We start from the raw sequence: 24,656 nt of genomic DNA on the forward strand, positions 1-24,656 counted from the left end.
TTTGCAGTTTATATGCATGAACTAAATATTCTGCAATATTATTTGCTGCATTATATTATTTTATGCTATATTATTTATTTTGCCACATTATGATTATACTGTTATACTATTATACTATATTCCTGAAATTAATGAACTATTTTAGTTTTCCTATATCGCCAAGTATATCGTTATCGCAAAAATACCCTGAAATATCGTGATATTATTTTAGAGACATATCGCCCACCCCTACATTATGTGTACTAAAGTGATGACACTTTAAAATCTTCACTGATTCTGTCTTTGCTACTGTCCCTGCACTGCCTTGACCATGAAAGTGTTATTAATCCAATCCCATGGAAGTGTGTTTGAAGAATTTCACGGTGAGACTGTGGTGCACGGATGTAATCCTCAGCCTGGGGACTAATTTAATCCCTCATTTGAGGAAAAACAACTCTTTGTTGAAGGAGATTTACTTGATCCCAAAGGAGTCTGATCAAAAAGAGTTGAATCCCTAATACGAGGAAGCATCCTTCTGAACAGACTCCTAATCCTGCAGGATCTGAATGTGAAGCCTGAGCCAGTATTTAGAGTGTTAACAGCAGCAGACAGAAATTACTTGTTATTTATTCAAATGTACTTTTTCCTTCCTGCTTTTTTCTGGGTTTGTTTATTGCGTCTGATTTGTTTTTCCCATTTGGCCTTCTGCAGCTTTTACATCAGGGAAGTAATGAATTCAGATGAGAACGCATTAAGTTTCTGACACCGTGTAAGACAGCAAATGTCACAGTCAATTAGGAGAGAAAGCTTGAAGGGCATGCCGTTAAACGCATCTCCCTGAACAAACTGCAGACTTATGTTTTAACCCTCTGCTGACCTGCATGTCTTCACTGCCATAAAGCGCTGTGGCAGTACATGTGAGGCGAGTGTCACGTCTCAACGAAGCCTTGTTCTGTTATTTCTAGTGTTTTTTCGGGTCCCAAATATTTTTGGTGACAATATTTTTTCGGGTACCAAAATTTTTGCAGACGAAGTTTTTGGACAAATTTTTTTCTGGTCAGCAAATCTTTGGAGACAAAGTTTTTTGGGTCCCAAATTTTTTTGGTCACAAAATTTTTTCAGGTATCAAAATTTTTGGAGACGAAGTTTTTTCAGGTCCCAAATTTTTTTGGTGACAATATTTTTTCAGGTACCAACATTTTTGGAGACTAAGTTTTTGGACAAATTTTTTTCTGGTCAGCAAATTTTTGGAGACGAAGTTTTTTCTGGTCCCAAATTTTTTTGATGACAATATTTTTTCGGGTACCAAAATCTTTGGAGAGTTAAAGTATTGGCATTAAGCTTCATTCATTGTTTCATTAAGAAAAACTATTTTAGAACTTCCAACAAAAAGTCAGACAAACAAAAGTGCCATAAAACCCCAAGCACCAGCATACTGTAACCGATTGCTGTTTGGCCAGTGCTGAATAAGGTTCCTCTGGGGAAATAAATGTCTTCACAGGCTGCCATTTGGCTCTATCAGTCTCGCCATCGGCGTACTTCATATGTCCCTCACATTTCTGATCATCAAAGCTCATTAGATGCGCACATGGCAGCATGCTAATGCCTTTTTAATTACGTTCCCCTTTATGATTGACTTCCTCCTCTTTCTCTAACTCAACATAATAAAGACTCTGAGTGGCTAAAACAGAGTTGTGACAGGCATCAGAGTGAAAGTCTGGATGAGTCGGTCGAGTAACAACAATGTGCTCTCTGGATTTGATTAAGCATGCAGGGTGCAGCGCATACTGTTTGTTTTACTCAGAGACTGTAAAAAAAAGATGGACGCCGTGTCGCCGTTCACATTCATTCAATGAAAATGAAGCTAAAATCTTCCTCCATGTTGGCGATCCTGATACCCGAGTCTGTAGAGCGCAGTAGAGACCAGAGGAGGGAGAAAGACTGTGGAGAGACCGCCTACTCATTTAAATAACCCCGCCTCTAAGGGCTGCCTCGAGGTCACAGGCTGCAGAGCGGGGCGGAGCGGACGGTCTGTTATTGGCCCCGGCCATAACCAGCCCTTTTACAATAACCACACCTTTTTAAATAGAGCTGAATAACGTTTTTAAAAACGAATTCTGTGAGGATATAAAAAATTAACAATATAAGCAGAGGTTACACTAGCTGCTGCATTTAAATAATGGAGGTAGAATTACAGTATATTAGAAAAAAACGTGATTGAAAGTTGTTCTGTTTTGCCATTGAAACCTATGGGGATGGGTGGAGTTACACAGCTTTCTGCAACCGAACAGCAGGGGGCGCCCGACCTGTGGTGGCTTCACTTTAGAGAGACAATGCTCTGTCCAGCTATATACAGACTATGGTTTTACTTTGTTCACCTGAAGAGCACAGTGGGACAGTGGAGGACTGTAGGTAAAGAAAGGTGTTCTCACACTGCTGCTGAAAGCTCTGCAACAGTGATCCTGCAGGTGCACTGTTCAGCACGGTGGAGAGGGCACAGATACAGACAGGGCTGAGTGAGTGACTGCTCATATCTGAAGAGGAATGATCCAGAAACAGCCTCAGGGAGGAAGAAGTGGGTATTCAGGTAGAGTGGAGAGAGGGAGAAACGCAGATCAATGAAAGTGGAGGAACAAGTGAACATTTGGGCATTTTCTAATCTATAAAGGAATGGGATTGTGGGTAAAGTAGAATCTGTATAGAAATTTATCAGCTCAGATGTCTTTAGCGCAACTGTGATAAACAGGGGATGTATACTGCAGACATATATGTGCATGAGTATTTCTATGTACTTAGGGCTGAGCAATTCATTGAAAATTAGTCAAGACCAAGCTGTTATATTAAATTATAAAGTTCTAAAGTATTTTAAATGCTAAACGGTCTCTTTCAAGATAAAGGACAGTGTTTTGAGTGTGTGCTGGGCAGCATACTGTTCTTTTGCATATGCAGGTCAGTTCACCAAATCTAACACGAATAAAGAGCATACACCACAATCAATAGACAATGTGAACAAAAACAAAACAAATTTTAGCAGTAAATTGGGTGCAAGCTAAATTTTACCCGCTGTGTAAAGCAAGCCATCATAAATAGTTAAATACTAGGGGTGTCACGATTCTCTAAATCCTCGATTTGATTTTATTTCCGATTTTAGGGTCACGATTCGAATCGATTCTTGATTTTATTTTTTATTTTTTTTACAGCAGAGAGGCCTATGCCAGTTTTAGATTAGTCTATGGTCAGTCATTGGTTTGATTCATCAAATTTACAATATCTTACTTCAAAAGGTGGGCTTGATATAAGTGATGCAAAGTGATACAAGTGATCTGTAATACACCACATTAGGCACTAATGGTCAAATTTAAATAATTTAATTAAGATATATATGTAATGCCATCTAGTGGCTTTTTTTGGTAGCAGCAGTGTGCACTATTAAAACAGCAATGTGCAACATAACAAAATAAATAATAAAAAAATACAGGAACAGTCATGTAGAAAATAATAGAACAATTAGAGCCTTAACAAACTGAACTCTATCCTACTATAACAGTTAAACATGAAAAATAAGACTTTAAGACTTTTTCGGTCCCTGAGAATGAGAAGTTTTTTCTTTAATAAAGATATATTATTAACTTTATCTGAGAGAAAGATGCTCCTTAAGGTACCAAAACTATTAACATATTTGAGTCTAGACAAAACAACTGTTACTTTTATATTTTCTTTAAGTTTTTCTTTAAGGAGATGAGAATGTCCACATTCTCTGGAGAAAGAGCTGCTCTTTCAGCAGTCACAATGTCCGCGCCGTCGCTACAGTGTGCTGCACCGTTTGTGTAGCTTAGAGGGAGGGATCGTCCATCCTCTTTTTGACTTCGAGGCTCGAGACCATGACATAATTTCGATTGATTTAGATGAAATATCGAAATCGTGACACCCCTATTAAATACTATAGAATACTCATTTTCAAAAAAAAACACTTGTCTAGAGAACAGCAGTAAAAGTTTCATTTTATCAAAAAGCACCTAACTCCAGACGCACACTTCCATAAACTGGGACAGTGCATCACCTCCATTAGCGAGCAGGGAGGAGCTGGAGCAGCAGCTCGGCTTTGTTTCTCAACACATTCACACACAAACGCGTGCCAGGTCCACATGCAGCTGCTCATTTCCTGACCCGTTAGAAAATAAGAGCAGAGAAGAGGAGAGTCTAATGAAAGAGACGAGCCTCAGCTTTGTGTCACCCGGCACAAGTGGGCCGAGATAAAGGCTGGGTTACTGGACCTACACGCGAGTGTAACACACGACTTGTGGAGTTGTGAAATAATTGGAACAAGGTCCTTCATTCTCTTGCTAAGGGTGACAGTGTGGGCGCAGAGAGGGGCGCATGAACGTGCCCGAAAGGAAAAAGAGAAAAGGGGGACAAAAAGATCAGACGCGGGTGGAGGGAGGTTTTAACCCACACACAGCCTCCGCTGATGAGCTCTAAGTGAGCTTCAAGTGGAAGGAGGAGCTTTTTTAACCAAGCTAAAAAGAACGGCTGGAGAAGAACTCAGAGCTCTCCTATTAACTGGTAAAAAAAGAGATTATAAAACACGCCAGTGTCACTCACCGCTCTCGTCCAGCAGGAAGTCGTCCTGGTAGCGGAACTTTTCAGGTCCACACGCAATGAAGATGTCCTCGTCGCCAAAGAAGTCCTGAAGACATGTGATCTATGGAGAAAAGAATTAAATACAATTTATTTTAAATGCAGACAGTAGAACCAAAACGGGAGGCTAAAGGACAGTTTTACAGACACTATTTTGTCCCAAACCTACATAGGATTAAATGAAATGACATGCATTATTGTAACCGGATACATTGGTCCTTATTTTACCTGCCCTTACCTAACCTGCGCAAGGTATGTCATGATACACATTGCTATCTTACACCCAAACAACAGTCTTTTGTCACTTCTTGTGCCTGCATCGTTAAAAACGTCAGAGTGTAGAAATAAATCTACACCAATGGGCTTGGTGGTTTGGAAGTGAGGCGTGTCTAGGTAAATTTCAGGCATGTTGCATCTTAATAACAGAAAACACAGGTGCACCACATACCAATTTGAACCCTGACATCAGTCAACACTCCATTTCAAGACGTCCATTTCTATCTGCACATGTACACCCCCACTTGTTACACACACACACACACGGACATGCTGCAGCACGCAAACCCAACTTTTACATTAACAATAAATAGAATTAAAATTGTGAACTTTGAACGTGAACTGTTCACTTTGAGCATGTATGAACTGAACTTGAACTAGTTCAGAAAAGCTGTGAACTGGCACAACAGTCTGAATCCACTTCAGATTCTGAAATGGTCCTAATGTGAAAACATCATAAAACATAAAACAATTAGAATGCCTACAACAGCTTCAAAACAGACAACCTGAATTTAAAGAAGTTTAGTGGAGGTAACACAGCAGTAGATACCATTATCTATGGTCAATTTTACACAGCATGAGGACTTCTTTCTCTTTTAATAGAACGAAGAACAGTTGATTTTAAATGACTCATTAGAATTGGCCTGAAGGTACATTTTAAACAGAGAGCTTAATGATCAAAGAAGAATACATTATAGAGAGGAGAAGAGCCACCCTCACAGCATGAGGCAGAGAATAAACAGGATGATGGAGGCATCTCGGCTGAGACGGACTGCCAAAAGGCTCCAAAGTCCTGCTGTAATGTCTTTTTAAGGTGATTCACAGCACAGCATCTCTCTTCATTATTGCTGATCGCCATTGACACAAGAGAGTTTAATCCAGTGATACGACAGTTCTCTCTTTCACTCGCTCTCCTCCTGCTTCTCTCTCTCACTTTCTTCTCTCTGTCTCTTTCCAGTCCCGTGGTTGCCTTCAGGGACACCGCTGGGTGAACTCCATTTTACAGCTCGCTAATTACAAACAATAAAACGAGCGGTAAACAAGTTCTGCATGGCAAACGAAACTTCATTCAGAGCGATCGGTACGGGCTTATGTAACCGGCTTAAAGTCCCACGAGGTGGACGGGACAGGACGTTTCAGGAAATGAGGAAATTATTCTTGTTTCATAATCTATTGAGCCCCCCCCCTCCCCCTCCTGAGCCCCTCAAACTGAAATGAGTTTACCATGAGGGAGACTGTCTAACAGCAACGCAGTCATTTAGTCTAATGAAGACAAGACTGTGTTTACTTGAGTGTCACAATGGAAAGTGAGTAGCCATTATTTACTCAGCTTATCTGAGCAAATAAAATAAGTAAGTAAAGATAAGACAGAGGCTAACGAAGACTGAAACAAAGCAAAGTTATATTAAATTACATTACATTACATTTGGCAGACTTATAGTAGTGATGTACAAAAGTAATAGAAGGTAAAACATTAGGGGTGAAAAATGTCCAGGAAAAATGGACTACTCTAAAAATACTGATCTGGTGTGTATGTGTAAAAGTGTGTGGTATGTATGTAAGTTTGTGTGTGTGTGTAAATGTATGCATGACTGTGCCCAGATATGGATTGGCACTCTGTCCTGGGTAAATGCTGTAGTGCTGGATGCAGTCCTCCAGGTGGATGGTTGTTTCCGGTTGAGAGTACGCTGTGCGCTATTGGCTGCCGCTTCTCACCGCTGTGTGGATGAGGGCTGAGTATGAATGCTTGTGTGTAAAATGTGTAAATTGTAAAGCGTCGTTGCGTTTGTAGAAAGGCGTTATATAAGTTGAACTTCATTTATTCATTCATTCAATCAATCAAACAGAAGCGTAGTCCCTCCCACTGCAAAGAAAAACTAAAAATCTGCACAATGAAATAAAGCATGGCAGCATCCCAGCTAATGAGGCAGAGTTAACTTAACTCTTAACTCAGTTTTTTCTGAGTATTTCTGAGTTTAGTGCTGCGGGCTCTATACTCATCTATAGAACATGCCTGGTATTATGCATGGTGCCAAAAGGTTAATGTCCTTTAATAGATTCCTATTCTATTCTCTTCTTTTCAGGGACTAGACAAGCGTCGTGTGTGTGCAGCAATGGGTAAACATGGTAGCTAAATGTATTTATTATATATGTTATGTATATATTTATTATATATATATATATATATATATATATATATATATATTATGTTCTATAGGTTACAGTATGTTACACATCTCTGCACCTTATCCTAAATATACACATTAATATACCGTATTGGTACTGCACTGTCCTGTCTTTTTAATTGTCTCGTCTCGGGGCGCCGAGTGGTCCAGTGGTCTAAAGCGCTGACACTATGAGCAGGAGGTCGCAGGTTCGAACCCCGCTAATGCAGCTTTACCATCAAGCTGCCGGCGCTCAGAGGGAGCACACTTGGTCCTGCTCCCTCCAGGTGGGTACAGTGGGCGCTCTCTCCCCACATCACTCCTAGGGTGATATCTACAGCACAGGGCGTCTGTGAGCTGATGTATCAGAACCTAGTCGCTGTGCTTTCCTCCGAGCGTTAGCGCTGTGATGCTACTCGGTAATGCTACATCAGCAGCAGCTCGAAAAGAAACGGTGGCTGACTTCACATGTATCAGAGGAAGCATGTGTTAGTCTTCACCCTCCTGGTGTGTTGGGGCATCACTAGTGATAGGGGGAGTCCTAATGCGTGGGTTGGGTAATTAAAGTAAAATAATAATAATAATAATAAATTGTCTCGTCTTTTGTATTTATTGTATTTATTGTTATTTTTTGTTATAGGTTGATGTTGCACCGTCGTCACTCCTGCAATTTTATTACACTGTGTACCTGTACTCAGATGCAATGACTTGACTTGACCACAAACTTTTGGACATACAGTGTATTTTGAAGAAGAAGTGAGGGGTGAGGAGGAGGATGTAAAACTGCGAAACAGCGTAGCAACGTTTTGGCCTGCTGGAGATGGCCCGCTTTCCCACAGACACAAAAAGAAGCTTTGATGTCTCAAACGAATGTAAAACGAGTTTTGTTACACAACACACACACATTCAGAAGTTCGCCGTCACTCTAAATTGAGTGCAAGAAAAGAGGATGAGGGACTGAGCTGGCAAACTACTGGGGAGCTATCAAAAGAAAATGAACAAGTGAATATTACATGAGGATGATTTCAAAGCTCTTGGTGTATTAGTGATGAGGCCACACTAGAGTTGTAACTTATGTAATTGTAGCTTTGAATAAACTATTTGAAAGCAAAGAATGAATGAACTCTAGCTGGGAACGAGGCATGGATAACTGGAGATGCTGGGAAAACATGAATTGGAACAATGCATATGCTGATTTTGCAAGTTCTGATTTAGGATCTGTTGCTTGCGCTTCATTATAATTAAAAACATAGGTTTAATGTTGAAAGTAGACAAGTGAGATAAATCTTATAGTTGTTTTGTTATTGTGATATGAGTTTTCACAATCAATACATTGAAAGAGCTGCAATAACACTGTGAATAACAGCCAACTCAAACTCTATTACCCACATGCATCAGCAGAGGAAGCTTTTCACACTGCAAACTGTAGTCACATGACTAGACTAGGCTGGAGGCAGAGTGAGGCAGAGGTCAACAGTAAATACTCAAAACTTACTATTTCTTAACCTGGGGAAAAATAAGTGTTGCCAAGCCAAGTGCCAAAAAAAAACTTCAACTGCAGCTCCAACTGATTTAGGATCTTAATTTATTGTGTTTCACAATAATAATTTAATATAGGGATATACAGATATACAGAGTTATCACAGACCGCAACTACTTCTTCATATCATAGTAGACAACTTCTAGATCAAAAGACACTAAAATTTAAATCAAAACCCAGACTCCAATATGAACCAGGTTGCTGATTAAATATAGATCCAATTTACACCTGCTTTACACATCATGTGAATTAGTATCTGGTTTGTATCCTGATAAGATTTTCAAATTTCACATATTTACAACTAAATTACACTAACGTGTCTCTGGTTAGATTGCTGTATCGTACAGAATAAGCAATTTGCTTATTGTGCGGAATTTATTACGGGTTATTTTTTAGGTTGTACTGGGAAACGTTTCAAATGTTTAAAATAATGTGGCTCAAATGGTTTTCAGACCACCCCTGTTTTTTTTAGAGGTTGGATTTGTAAGTATCTGTTTTAACCCTTTCAGACCTGAGTTATATTCCAGTGAGAAAAAAATATAAAAATGCTGTTTTTTCTTCCTGTAATGCACGCAAAAAAAGACTAATAGTTAAATCAAATAAACTACATTATTTAATAATGTATATATAAGTCCACTGCATTGGCTGTCTGTGTTTAACATTTTTATTTTAGATTTGATATGAACCTTTAAAGTACCAGTAAAGTAAACTCTATATCACATGAAATTTGCAAAAAATTAGCTCTTTTTACTTTGCCTTGTTGGTGCTGCCACACTCTAACGCCTAAGCTGCCGTTTTTTTCCAATGAAGTCAATAGTATATAGCTGCAGAACCGGAGACTGCAGTTTCAGGACCGCAGTTCTAGGACCCTATGTTTTCGCGACACTGCCACCTAGCGAAATGAACGACTTACTACACCTTAAATAATATCACCACTTTATCTAACTACTTACATATTTAAAGGCTTATTTCACCCAAATATTACCAATTCACCTAACTACTTACACTTTTTAATATTTATTTCACCCAAATATTACCAATTCACCTAACTACTTACACTTTTTAATATTTATTTCACCCAAATATTAGATAGATACAGCTAGATAGCTTTTATACTGAAGATGGTACAAACATAACCTAATAATTAGTTACATGCATCTTGAAAAGCAGACAGGATAATAAAATAACTTTTACAAATGACAACACGTATTGTTTAAGATTGTTAACTTAACTATATGGTACATCAGTATTGATTAAATAAGTAATTAACGTTACACCGAAGACAGTAGGCTAACGTTTAACACTGATTTAATGTACTGAAACGTAGTGAACATATTCTTTGCCATCTTTTATATTTCACTGATTACCATATCGCGCTATGCTTCCATTAAAAAATAACTGTTACAGGCTAATAGATGTTTTGAAGCAAGCTATCCTAGGCTAACTCGTAATGTTAGGTGCTTGTATGGTTTTTAGGCTAAGGTTACGTATACAGTCACAATATGTGTAGATTACATTGATATCTAATTCAAAACATCTGAATATTTTTATACATTAAATGTAGGCCATAACTTGAATCACATTCCAAATGCAATCCATCGTGTCCACCACCACTTTTTTTAGGTGGCAGTGTCGCGAAAACATAGGGGTCCTAGAACTGCGGTCTCCAAGGACCCTTCTCAATGAAGTGGGTGGGGCTGAGCTACTGTTTCATTGGCTTGTAAACTTATTATTTGGCTGGTTCCTGCTCTATTCTAATGGGAAACAGTTATGTTGTAATGGGTGCAGGGTTTGAAAGGGTTAAATCTGTGTCTTGGGTACATTTATGTTTGGCTTTTTATATGGGTTGGACTTGGATCCAGATGTATTTCAGATCCTGAACGTGCATAAAATGACCATATGTAAAAAGTAGTGAAGAGTCCTTTATTATTAAACAGGCTCTGTACTAGTCTCTGTACTGATCAGGCTTCTGATACCTACAATCATACAGGCCAGTAGATAACTAACTAAAGGCAGTTTGTGCAGTAACCCTGCCATCTAGAGGACAAAATATAAACTATAAACCACATTTGTGAGTAAATCTATATCTCCACAGCAATTTGATTAAATTAATACTATTTTTAAAATAAAAAGCAGTTCAAAAGCATCAAAAGGTACCACTTTAATATAAGACTACCTTTATAAAGTGTATGTAAATGGTTTACAATTAGTTTATTAATGGTTACTAATTAGGTTGTAAATGTCTTAAAATCATTAATAATCAGTTATAACACATACTATGATTGAAGTTTTGTGTAATGGGGTGCTATGTGGTCCGCATAAAAATATTAGAGGCCGTATCACTGTCTATTTATCAATTTGGTCATATATACAGCTCTGGAAAAAATAAAAAACACTTTAAAAATGATGAGTTTCTTTGATTTTACCAAATTGAAAACCTCTGGAATATAATCTAGAGAAATGTGGATGAATACGAGCTGTACATAGCTAAACTGCTTGAATTTTTGCGCCAGGAGTAAAGCAGCATAAAGTTATCCAAAAGCAGTGTGTAAGACTGGTGGAGGAGAACATGATGCCAAGATGCATGAAAAAAACTGTGATTAAAAACCAATCAGGGTTATTCCACCAAATATTGATTATTTCTGAACTCTTAAAACTTTATGAATATGAACTTGTTTTATTTGCAATATTTAAGGTCTGAAAGCTCTGCATCTTTTTTTATTATTTCAGTCATTTCTCATTTTCTGTAAATAAATGCTCTAAATGAGAATATTTTTATTTGTAATTTGGGAGAAATGTTGTCTGTAGTTTATAGAATAAAACAACAATGTTCATTTTACTCAAACATAAACCTATAAATAGCTAAATCAGAGGAACTGATTCAGAAACTGAAGTGCTCTCTTTTTGTGTTTTTTTTTTCCAGAGCTGAATTAAAAAAAATGGTGGTCTGATAAAACAAAAACCAAGAGGAAAGTTGCAAAGGCTGCAGTTTTTTCCCCAGGTAACGTGGGGTGTTGGGGTCCCTCAGTATCACGTACCATCCGCACAGGGCGCCACTAAATAAAAAAGTTTGAGAATCACTGGTTTAGAAGTTCTTTGACTCTCTGGGATTGAGTAAGAGTCATTTCTATGATCCACTAGATGGCAGTGTTCACTTCCCAATCTATAGTCACTGCCACTTCCCTCTATAAAAACATATATGTGTAGAGATGATATAACATGCAGTCAGGTATTAGAAGGGATTTGTCTCATCAGTTTTGGTGCAAAGTCTGAAAAATAACAGAATCCATCAAGGTGCAGGTATCTTTAAGTACCTGTAGTTGAGTAAAAGAAGTGTATGCTACATTATAAGGTACATTTACATTGTTTGCACTAGGGGTGGGCGATATGGCTCTAAAATAATATCACAATATTTCAGGGTATTTTTGTGATAACGATATACTTGGCGATATAGGAAAACTAAAATAATTAATTCATTTCAGGAATATAGTATAATAGTATAACAGTATAATCATAATGAGGCAAAATAAATAATATAGCATAAAATAATATAATGCAGCAAATAATATTGCAGAATATTTAGTGCATGCATATAAACTGCAAACTAAAACAATTATACAATAAATACACCTAAAGCTTCACAGTAAATAATAGACTACTTTTAAGACAGAACAGCCCTATTATCACGATATGGATTTTTAATATCATAATATTTCTGTGTCACGATATATTGTATACCATATAATATTGCCCACCCCTAGTTTGCATCTTGGAGAACAAATTAGTACAGTGTTACTAAGTAGTAAATGATGGTTCCAGTGTAGTAAAATGATATGTCCCAGACCCAAAACTCCCACATCAGTGCAAACCCAGCTAACAGAAAGACTTAAACTAAAACCTAAAGCACCTCTGATCAGCTGATTTGTGGCTGTATTTATGAAGACAGTAATGAAAGGGTTTAGGCTGTCAGACTGGAACAATTTGGGAACAATAATAACCTGTTGTGATGGGATTTAATACAAGAGTTATGAAAAAGCGTGGGCTGACTGAGGAATGTTTAAAAGTGAGGACACTGGACAGTTATATTACCTGAACAAAGCATGCTGGGACACACAACAAATACGACCACATGAACTCAGCAGTCTATGTTTCTTGTATCTTCAAATTGAATTTTGGAGCATTTTTATTGGTCCAGTCATCTTGATTTTCGGACACGATGGAAAGAAATGCAGATTCAAATTATGTCAAAAAGTCAAATGCAGCAACAACTGAGATACTAGGTTTTTCCAGGATAGTGACAATATTACATTACATTACATTTGGCAGACGCTTTTGTCCGAAGCGACTTACAATGATGATGTACATATCCTACTCGATTAGGTAGGGGCCATGTGAAACCTTATAATAATAATAATAATAATAATAATAATAATAATAATAATAATAATAATCCAGTTTATATATTTCAAAGCTTGACTTTGATTGGATGGCCTGTTTTTTATCTTATTTAAAATACATTTAAGGCTTTATTAGATAGTTTTGATTAAATTGATTTTACAATGCTTAACATTTTAGTTAGTTTAGACATTTTCAAAAATCCCAAATGGTGAAGGTGAACATATAAATATAAAATAAATTTCAAACTTCAGTTTTCCATTCCCTCACGTTTTTAGATCGTTAAAACTGTATAATTTTTCATGCAAAACTAACTATTTTTGGAAGATGTTCCAAAATCCAAACCTTTACAGAAATGTTTGTGTGTGTGTGTGTGTATATATATATATATATATGAAATTTCACCATTGAATAAAGTACGTACACACTTACATCCCAATTCATATCTCACACACACACACACACACACACACACACACACACACACACACACACACACACACACACCCTGCAGGGCAGTGAGTAACGAGTGGTCCCAGCATGACCGCCAGAGCCAGAGGGAGAGGAGGTGGAGGGGGCTCCACGTGGGGAGAAGAACACCAGAGGAGTGGGTATGTGTCGGGGTGAGCGGACGGGAGGAGGATGGGCTGTATGTGAGATATATACTGACTGTATGTTACTGTGAATGTAAACCATTGTGTGTATACACTAATCAGCCATAACATTAGTACCACTGACAGGTGAGATGAAAAGCATTGATTATACAGGTGAATGTGTAGTATGAAGCCATCAGTAACTATTCAATTCAATTCATTTCAATTCAATTTTATTTATATAGCGCTTTTTACAACAAAGGTTGTCACAAAGCAGCTTTACAGGAAAAACAGGGCTGTCCACTCAGCATGATGCATAGCAATCTCCTCCAAGCATGTTCATGTGTCCAATTACAATGCATTAAAGTGTGCTACCTCATGCGAGACACCCTCCTGGAGGGGAGGGATTTGCCAGTAAAAAACAAATGAATTAATGAATTAACCAATCAATTAATAAACAAAAAAGACAGCTAATTTGTCACGGTTGATTAGCAGTGCTCTGCCTGCTGCTGAAGGCTTTGTAAATTGAGACAGAGATCCCTGATCCAGGAGTATCCACTCTGGATCGTGTTCCACATCTTAAATTACCAGGGCTGCAGTTAATCTGCTCTCAGTCCAGGTGAGACTCAGGGTAGCGAGATGTGCTTAGCATGACACAAGAGGGTCAGCCGACAGCATGCTGTGCAACTCGCCATGCCAACACACTCATACTCCAGCCCACGACCATGTGGAGACCCACCAGCAGCTTTGTGTGTTTGTTTGCATGTGTGTAGGCGCATGCAGAGGCGTGGGGCGTGTATTGACGTAAGGACGTTATAAATTGCACTAATTTCAGCCCACACTCGTATGTGTGTGTATGTGTGAGTATGTGTGTGTATGTGTGTGTATGTGTGAGTGAAGGGGAGTGGAGAGGAGGCAGAAATCTCTGCCACATGAAGAGAAACAGCAAGCAACTCATAAACGTAGGTGGATGCTTCATCATAAAGGCTGGCTTTCTAAGCAAATGGAAGGCATCAGCCAAAAAACCCAGGCAAATTGCACCAATGCCTCTATCACCTCTATCTTCTATATATGCTCCCACACTTTCTCTCCACTTCACAATACCCCTCTTAGTTTGTGGATATTAGCTAAAGCTTACTTAGCACTCACAAAGTCAGTCAGGATGTCAAGCTATTTATTCTGAGCTTCTACAAACGAATGGCTTAAGAAGCTGTTGAACTGTGTTGAGCAACAGAGCTGTCCATGGTGCTGAAACCCCATTTACACTCTTATGTTTAAAGGCAGGGCAAGGCCAGTGTATATATATATATATATATATAGCAATTTCATACACAACGGTCATTCAAAGTGCTTTAAAAATGAGAAAATACACAGAGAAGTCAAATTAAAGAACATAAAATGTTAAAGAATAACAGTAAACATGAAAATAAAACTAAAATAAGAATGAAGCATGATTGATTCTAACATGATTAAAACAAAGAGAAGTAAAATAAAAACATGTAAAAGAACAACAAGGAATTGGATATAAAAATAAAATAAGAATAAAGCATGAATAAAACATAATACAAAAGTGCCGTTTCAGAATAAAAGTGGGCGGAGCTGCAGTGTTTTAAACTGAGCTGAAGGCCTGATCAAACATGCAGGTTTTCAGTCTGGATTTAAACATGTTTAGTGTTGGGGCTCTTCTAATGCTCTCTGTTAACTGGTTCTATTTAAGAGCAGCGTAGTAGCTAACCGCTAAACGCTAAACGCTGCCTCTCCATGTTCAGTTTTTACTTTAGGCGGCTCTAACTGAGCAGTTCCTGATGATCTGAGAGTTCTGCTCGGCTCATACTGCTGGAGCACATCAGATAAATATGCTGGTCCTGCACCATTAACACATTTATAGACCAGTAACAGTACCTTAAAGTCTATTCTGTAACAGACTGGTATCCAGTGCAGGGATTTAAGGATGGGGGTGATGAACTCTGCTGCTGCTGCTGCTGAATTCTGAATCAGCTGAAGCTGTTTGATGGTCTTTTTTGGGAGTCCAGTTAGGAGTCCATTACAGTAATCAATCCTACTAGAAATAAAGGCGTGGATGAGTTTCTCCAGGTCTGCTTTAGACAGAAAATCTCTGATCTTATTTATGTTCTTGAGGTGATAAAATGCTGATTTGGTGACGGCTTTGACGTGACTGTTAAAAGTGAGATCAGAGTCCATTTGTACACCAAGATTACGCACTAGTTCTTTAGATTTCAGGCTTTTTGAATCCAGATAGGCAGCTAGTCTGTGCCTCTCATTATTATTCCCAAATAAAATAATCTCTGTTTTATCTTTATTTAATTGCAGAAAGTTCTGTCCCATCCATTTATTTATCTGTTCAAGGCATTTACACAGTGAGTCAATGGGACCATAGTTGTTTGGGCAGAGGGCCATGTAGATCTGAGTGTCATCTGCATAGCTGTGGTAAGATATCCCATAGTCACGCATGATTTCACCCAGAGGAATCATATATAAATTAAATAAGAGTGGCCCAAGAATTGAACCCTGGGGTACACCACAGGTCACTGGCACAGTCTCAGAAACATTATTTTCCATTTCCACAAAGTATTTCCTTCCTTGAAGGTATGAACTGAACCATTTTAGGACAGTTCCAGAAAGTCCAACCCGGTTCTCTAGTCTATCTATGAGAATGTTGTGGTCAATGGTGAGATCAAGCAGTAGTAGAATAGACAAACAGGGCCATACACACAGCACATGCACTGGCCAAGCATAACATTATGACCACCTTCTTGTTTCAACACACGTAATTCATTTTTTCAGCTCTACTATGCTAGTGGGAAGCATTCTTCTTTCTGGTTTCATTCAACTATTTTTTTAAATACTCATAGAAAAGTAGATGAAAGAAAACAGTAAAGAATTAAAAGTACAGAGAGCACAGCGAGAACACAGAGTTACTGCAGCTCAGTAAATGATGCTGTTCTACAGCTACAACACAGAGAACAAGCATTTAATCATAATATGTGATCTACAAGTTTACCTAAGGTAGCCCCGGGGGAATGACTACACACTGATGGTGAGTGTTAGTCAGAAACTGTTGGACACACCCAGTATGCAAATAGATTGTGACAGAAGCCAATGGAAAAGAAGCTGTTAATGACAAAACAGACTAAACTCAGTTATTATAAGTTGGTTCAACTCAAAGATCTCAGTTTGAATAGTACAGTATACACTGTAAACCCATAAGTTGTTTGAACTCAAATGATTTAAGTCTGTTTTACATAAAATTGGATATTTCTAAACAATACTCATCTATTTTGATTTAGTTTAACATTTGTGTGCAAAAATAAACATTCAAACTGAGATCATTGAGTTGAACCAACTTCTAATAACTGAGTTTAATCTTTTGCCATTGGCAGCTTATTTTCCATTGGTTTCTGTTACAATCTATTTGCATACTGGGCGTGTCCAACAGTTTCTGACTAACACTCACCATCAGTGTGTAGTGATTCCCCCCCTGGGCTACCTTAGACATAAATCAACTTCCCATTTAGTTGTAATAATTCGATGTTTTAATTTATGCCAACTGAAGTTTTTATTCCCCATTACTTAAAAAATTGAGAAAAAACTCAACATATCCGGTCCTACAGTATAACAAAAATAAAAAAAGTTAAATCAACTTCCCCTTTAGTTATAATAACTTGATGTTCTTATTAATGCTAACTTAAGTTTTCCTTTTCCATTACCTAACTTTTTTAAGGCAACCTGTTTCATCAATTTTTTTAAGTAAATTCAACTTATCCGGGCTTACAGTGTATGTGATCACAAATGTTCAACTAACTCAAAATAGTATAGTATAGTTGAAGGCTGTGGTATCCAAATAATAAGCTCATTAACAGCTCATAATTGATTTAAAGTGCATGTTAAAGCAGGGTTCGGAAACACTGGTAAAATCTACAGTATAAACAGAGGAGTAAAACACATATTAAACACAGCAAAAGTCTGAAGAGGGCCATTCTCTGTCCACTGATGGGCACAATGCGGCACTAGTTCAAGTGAAAACGATGCCATCTTGATCTTCTAAACTAGGCCTTCTAGATGCCGAGCAGACGAGGAGAGCAGTTACGCAACATCTCCATTACATAAGGTATCCCGAGTGCCAGCTTGGGGAGAAGCTTAAGTTTCTATTTTATCATTACAGCAGTATTACTGCAGTGGAGAAGAAAACCAGGCCCATGGGGAGAGAGAGAGCGAGAGAGAGCGAGAGAGAGAGAGAGAGAGAGAGAGAGAGAGAGAGAGAGACTTTTTTTTTTACTTTTGATGGTCCTTTATTTAACCCTTGTGTGGTGTTCATATTTTTGTTACTCGTTTACTTTGTTGCTTGTATTTAATTCAGCAAAATTAAGCAATTCTACATTAAAATGCTTTACACATGCTCGCTTCACCTAAATTGTAAGCAATATAAACAGCTTACATGGTTAATATTTGCCCTTTACCTTTCTTATGTTACATTTCTTTCAAAAAGTGCTACTCTTTTTTTATTAGTTTTTTAATAAAATGTAAAAGAAAATGAATTAAACTCAAGATATGAGTAGAAAATTTGTTTAGTTTCAAATTTACAAATGAAGCAATGTTTATTAGCCCTTGGCCAAACATACTGTGTGTGTGTGTGTGGGGGGGGGGGGGGGAGGGGGGGGAATATATCAAAACACATATCGAAAATGTGTTTTGATATATGTTTTTCACGAAAAATGAGCCAATGCCAATGAGTTTGAGTTAGAAAAAATATTTTTTTTGTATCATTTGATGAAAAATGAAAACGGGTCCCACAGACCCGAACACCACACAAGGGTTAAACCATTCAACAGTCATGCTGCCATCTTAAAATGATAAATATATCAATCAATGATTAAAAAAGATGACAAAAAAATAAAAAACACATAGCCCAGTATCACACATGTAAGTTTAAAAGAACTCAAGAGCGAAACAAAGCTCCTCCTCCTCCTCTACTGAGCACACTGCTTAATCCCACACTCTAAAAAACAGAGGTACGATATGAGTACTTTTTTGTACTCAAAGGTACACTCTTCATAATCGTACCCTCAAAGGTACAATATTGGTCTTTACAGGGTCAGATTTGTTCCCTCTGAAGTACAAAGTCATTTCTAACAGCAATAAGTACAGATTTGTACCATTTAACCTGCAGCCAAAAGGTACATTCAGTATTCTGTATCACTGTACTAATAAACAATATATATTTTAATTGCACATTTTTATTTAAAAGCCAGACAATTTTGTATCATCAAGTTTTTGAGCCATATTCAGTTGATGATAATGTTTATAATCTTTATAATCTTTACTGGCACAAAAACCATGGGTACAAAAAAGGACTTTCACTGAAAGGTACTTTTTTGCACCTCAATATAAGGTACAGTCCCAGAAACAAGCTTTATACTCTTTTAAGTACAAATCTGTACTTATATTTCTTAGAGTGCAGCACCACACACATTTAAAAGCGTCTAAATCTTGCATGCTTTTGTAATAATTAAAATCTATAAAAACTCTGGATTTAACCAGCCTTACGAACGTCCGTGTAACAGCACAGTCAGCACTACCCGCCACCTTGTTTTTGCGACTGACATGAGTGGCCAACTTAGCCTGTCCAAGGATAAAATGAATGAGCTTGACGTATTTAAAACCAAGGATAAAAGTCTGGAGTGTAAAATTGATGTTAAAAATAAAAACAGTTCAAAACATCAAATAAAGGAAGCAGCCTAAAACAATGCATAAAAGCATGAATGCATGAAAAACTGTTTCTCTCTGGGAGAGAGAGAGATAGAGAGATAGATAGAGAGAGCTATAGATGGATAGAGAGAGAGAGAAAGCTCACAGCTAGAGGCTGCTACAGAACAACTCTTTTCTCTCTCTCTTTATCCCTTCCCTATAAATCTTATTTCTCTTTTACGTTTCTCTCCTATGTGCCTGTTTCATTGACATGCTCTCATTCTGTTTTGTTCTCTGTCCTTCTTTCTACTCACCAATAAATAAACAAATAGGGAGATACAGAAAGAGAGAGAGAGTATGGAGGGATGCATGTAGGAGGGATGAGTGGAAGGATCAATAGGGAGGCATAAATAAATGATGAAGCAATTCATTAGACGGATTACTTGAAGAACTGTGTATTACATAACACCCTAAAGTGATGCTGATCAGAACAGCCTATAACCTAAATACAATGAGGACAATGCATGACTTGGTTAAAGCAAGACTTCTGCAGAGATTAAGCAAAACTCAACACAATAATCCAGACTCAATTTGCACAGTTTCTTATTCCTGTGTGTTAAAACTAATTAACAGCATTAGATGAGATCGAGTGGGTTTTACAAACGTTTTTCTAAACTAAACTCAACTATGTATTAGGGGTGGGCAATATTATATCATATACAATATATCGTGATACAGAAATATCATGATATTAAAAATCCATATCGTGATAATAGGGCTGTTCTGTCTTAAAAGTAGTCTATTATTTACTGTGAAGCTTTAGGTGTATTTATTGTATAATTGTTTTAGTTTGCAGTTTATATGCATGCACTAAATATTCTGCTATATTTTTTGCTGCATTATATTATTTTATGCTATATTATTTATTTTACCACATTATGATTATTCTGTTATACTATTATACTATATTCCTGAAATTAATGAATTATTTTAGTTTTCCTATATCGCCAAGTATATCGTTATCACAAAAATACCCTGAAATATCGTGATATTATTTTAGAGACATATCGCCCAAGCCTAGTATGTATCAAGGAATTGTGGATAATTGTCGATCTTTTAAATAAGTTGTTTAAAAAGGAAAGAGATGATTAAATTAGAGACACATGGTTAATGCTATAGACTGTGTGTGTGTGTGTGTGTGTTTGTGTGTGTGTGTGAGTGAGAAGCTTTAACAAGTGCTACAAACACTTTTTTATCCAGTGACAGCTGTGTTCCAGCATTTGCTAGATGAGTTTTCACAGGTTTTGGAGGCAGCGGGATGTAAAAGAGGCTGGTGCAGATACAGTGTGATGAGGTTTACAGTCTGTCTGTCTGTCTGTCTGTCTGTCTGTCTGTCTCTCTTTCTATCACTCTGTCCAACAGTCTCTCTGTGTCTCTGTCTGATAATCTTTCTTTGCTTGCTACTCTCTCTCTCTTTGTGACAGTCTCTTTCTTTCTCTCCCTCTGTCTGTGTGATGGTCTTTCTCTCTCTGTCTACTTGGCAGTCTTGGCTATCTCTCATTGTGTCTGTGTGTCTCTCTCTCGCTCTCTGTTTATGTGACAGTCTCTCTCTCTCTCTCTCTATTTCTCTGTTTATGTGAAAGTCTCTCTCTCTCTTTCTGTTTATGTGACAGTCTCTCTCTCTCTATTTCTGTCTATGTGACAGTCTCTCTCTCTCTCTCTCTTTCTGTTTATGTGACAGTCTCTCTCTCTCTCTATTTCTCTGTTTATGTGACAGTCTCTCTCTCTCTCTTTGTTTATGTGACAGTCTCTCTCTCTCTCTCTATTTCTCTGTCTATGTGACAGTCTCTCTCTCTCTCTTTGTTTATGTGACAGTCTCTCTCTCTCTCTCTCTTTGTTTATGTGACAGTCTCTCTCTCTTTCTGTTTATGTGACAGTCTCTCTCTCTCTTTGTTTATGTGACAGTCTCTCTCTTTGTTTATGTGTCAGTCTCTCTCTTTCTGTTTCTGTGACACTCTCTCTCTCTGTTTATGACAGTCTCTCTCTTTCTTTCTGTTTATGTGACTCTCTCTCTCTCTTTCTTTCTGTTTATGTGACAGTCTCTCTCTCTCTCTCTGTTTCTGTTTCTGTCTATTTCTCCTTGTCTCTCCTTGTCCTTGTGACATTCTCTCTCTCTCTCTGTCTCTATGTCTGCTGGTCTATTTCTCTCTGTCACACCCAGTATATATTTTCCCTCTCTCTCTTTGTCTCTCTGTCTATTAAAAAATACAATGAAAACACAAAAACACATATTCTATTCCTTTTACAATAAATCATATTAAGGCAGAGATATATACAGACACTTTTACACACACACTCACACACTCACACACACACACACACACACACACACACACAGCACCAGCCCTCCACCTGGTAGCAGTGACTCAGCAAAGCAAAGCAAAGAAGCAGATCGTTCAGAAACAGGCTGCATTTGGGTAGCAGGCACTATTCTAACTGAATTAGTGCAAAAAGAACAGAGCAGTACTACAGACAACAAAACAACAGACTGCATCAACACAACACAAGCAAAACATCAAACCATAGCATCTAACAGATACGTCTAACCATTTATCTGCTAAAAAACAAATATGCAGATAATATTATTTAAAGAATTCCAATCATGTTTAGTCAAACACGGTGTAGTTGGCTGTTTTAAAGCAATTTTAACCTGAGCAGAATGCTTTTCTGATTGTAGTCCAGGCTTAGCTTGTGGTGCAGTTTCAGACTGGACTTTAACCCCTTAAACTCCTCATTTAATATTAAAGGGGTACTTCAACAATTCTCAACCTAACCTCTGTCCACTACGTCTATAACAGGGACTAGTATCATTACCACCCCCTGCACTGTACACTGTGGGTGGTAATGCCTTCTATGTCATATTTCTTGTACACACATGACATGTAGATGCGGGAATGTTGATAATTCATCACTTTTAAACCACTCTTATATGATAACACCTTGCTCAATTTACGTTCTGATATCCCAGTTTCAATATAATTTACACTGCATTTCCCTATATTTAAATAAGAAAAATCTCAAGGTCTATTTCTCTCTCTCGAAAGGGAGTGTGTGTGTATATATATATATATATATATATATAAAACAAAAAATTCTGGAGGCAAACATCACTATATCTGTATAGTATATATATACATATATATATGTATATATGTATATATATTTTACAGATATAGTGATGTTTGCCTATATATATATATATATATATATATGTATATATGTATATACGTATATATGTATATATATTTTACAGATATAGTGATGTTTGCCTCCAGAATTTTTTGTTTTATATATATATATATCTGCGATGGATTGGCGGCCTGTCCAGGGTGTATCCTGCCTTCCTGCCTGCTGGGATAGGCTCCAGCCCGCCCCCCGCGACCCTTCACGGATAAAGCGGTTGACAATGAGATGAGAGATATATATATATATATATATATATATATATATATATATATATATATATATATATATATATATATATATATATATATATATATCTGTAAAATGAGCTATAGATTAATAGAGAATGAGTTCTACAGCAGGGCAATGATTCTAAACACACCTCCATTTACACAATGAAATACATCAAGATATGAAGCTGCAGCTTTTCCTATTGGCCCCATGCACCACTGACCTAAAAATCACTGACAATAATATGTGGGTAGACCTCAGAAAAGACAGACCAAAAAAACCAACAAAAGTCTTTTGCAATGAAGAACAGGGACAATCCCCCAAACAAGAACAGAAGGAGTCTTCACTGCTTACAAGCTGTCATATTTGCTAAAGGGGTTTTTTACTAAGCACTGACCATAAAGAATGACCAAATATTTGCTTCTGGCTTTATTACTCTAAAACTGTAAAAGATTTAAATAAGAATCTTGCTCTAAAAAATACAAATATGACACCTTAACAATGTATAAAGATCAGTTAATCTTTTTTTGTACAGTTATTTGCACTGAAAAATGTTTCAGCCCATGTCTAGGTTCATTCAGAGTGCTGATGTTGCTGAACTAACTGTGGTCTATTTATTATAAACCACATTTAGTTCTGACCCTGCAATGTGACAGACTGACAGAGGTGTCCAAACTACGGCCCGCGGGCCATTTGCGGCCCGTATCCTTTTTTGGAGCGGCCCGCGAGGTATTTTAGAAATAGAATGAAAGTTGGCCCGCTGTTAAGCAGGTTTTTATAATGTGAGATTCAAAGTTTGAACGCTAGGTGTCAGAAACGGACCAAAGAGTCTAAAAGCGGAGAGAGTGCGCATTTCTTGCTCAGAAAAACGGGCCAAAGAGTCTAAAAGCGGAGAGGGTGCGCATTTCTAGCGCAGAAAAACGGGCCAAAGAGTCTAAAAGCGGAGAGGGTGCGCATTTCTAGCGCAGAAAAACGGGGTAAAGAGTCTAAAAGCGGAGAGGGTGCGCATTTCTAGCGCAGAAAAACGGGGTAAAGAGTCTAAAAGTTGCCGTAATTAAGGAGTTTAATATTAAGAGACATCATTAAATTAAACATCAATTTGAAAAATCTTAGTTTACACAACACTGTCAAAGATAAAGATAGTAAGTCAAGTAAAATGGTGTGTAAATGAAAGTAATCAGGAAAAAGTATTATTTAAAGTGGTATATTTCATTATTTGTTTTATTACAGAGTCTGTGGCCCGTCACCTCAAATATATTTCTCCTTCTGGCCCCCAACAAAAATAAGATTGGACACCCCAGCTCTAGGGGCACCAAAATTGCACAATAATGGCATACAAAAGCTCTTTAAGCATTACTGCAACACACACTCCCTTGACTGAGCAACAATACTAACACACACCAGTGAGCCAACCAAAGCCATGGCAGTAAAGCACCATTAAGCTGGATGCATTCTATTTTTCCTCTTACTGTTCCTATAGCCTGTTAGAGTAGTTAAACAAGATGTGTCATTTTTTCTAAATATATATATATATATATATATATATATATATATATATATATATATATATATATATATATATATCTTACTCACGTTTAACGTTTAATTAAATAAAAGTTAGCATTAGCATTTTCCCCAACTTCCACCTTAAATGTGGCAGTTCGATCAGCAGTTTCAAAACAAACCTTAGTTCTAGCCAAGCTAATGCAAGCGACGGGTACTATTTCTTCTCTCACTCAGTGTTACTAAAGCCTGCTAGAGTAGTTAAAGAAGACATGTCTAATTCTTAGTAAATTCTCTGATAGATAAAATGAAACAGTTCATTTAAATATGATGCAAAATTTACAAAAAAAAGTAAGTTTAATGCTTTTGTTGCTGCTTTTAACACTG

General features: G+C 37.4%; 1 protein-coding gene across 2 annotated transcripts in view; it reads right to left on the bottom strand.

Moving 5' to 3' along the window:
- The window catches only part of dclk1a (doublecortin-like kinase 1a), an 86,140-nt gene that overhangs the window by 38,478 nt on the left and 23,006 nt on the right, over positions 1-24,656 (bottom strand). For both annotated transcript variants that reach the window (XM_022681478.2, XM_049468937.1), the window contains exon 4: positions 4,582-4,681. In XM_022681478.2, coding sequence (XP_022537199.1) covers positions 4,582-4,681 — 100 coding nt within the window. The remainder of the gene's footprint in view (positions 1-4,581; positions 4,682-24,656) is intronic.

The sequence above is a fragment of the Astyanax mexicanus genome, chromosome 20 (assembly GCF_023375975.1).
Source record: "Astyanax mexicanus isolate ESR-SI-001 chromosome 20, AstMex3_surface, whole genome shotgun sequence".
Taxonomy (NCBI): domain Eukaryota; kingdom Metazoa; phylum Chordata; class Actinopteri; order Characiformes; family Acestrorhamphidae; genus Astyanax; species Astyanax mexicanus.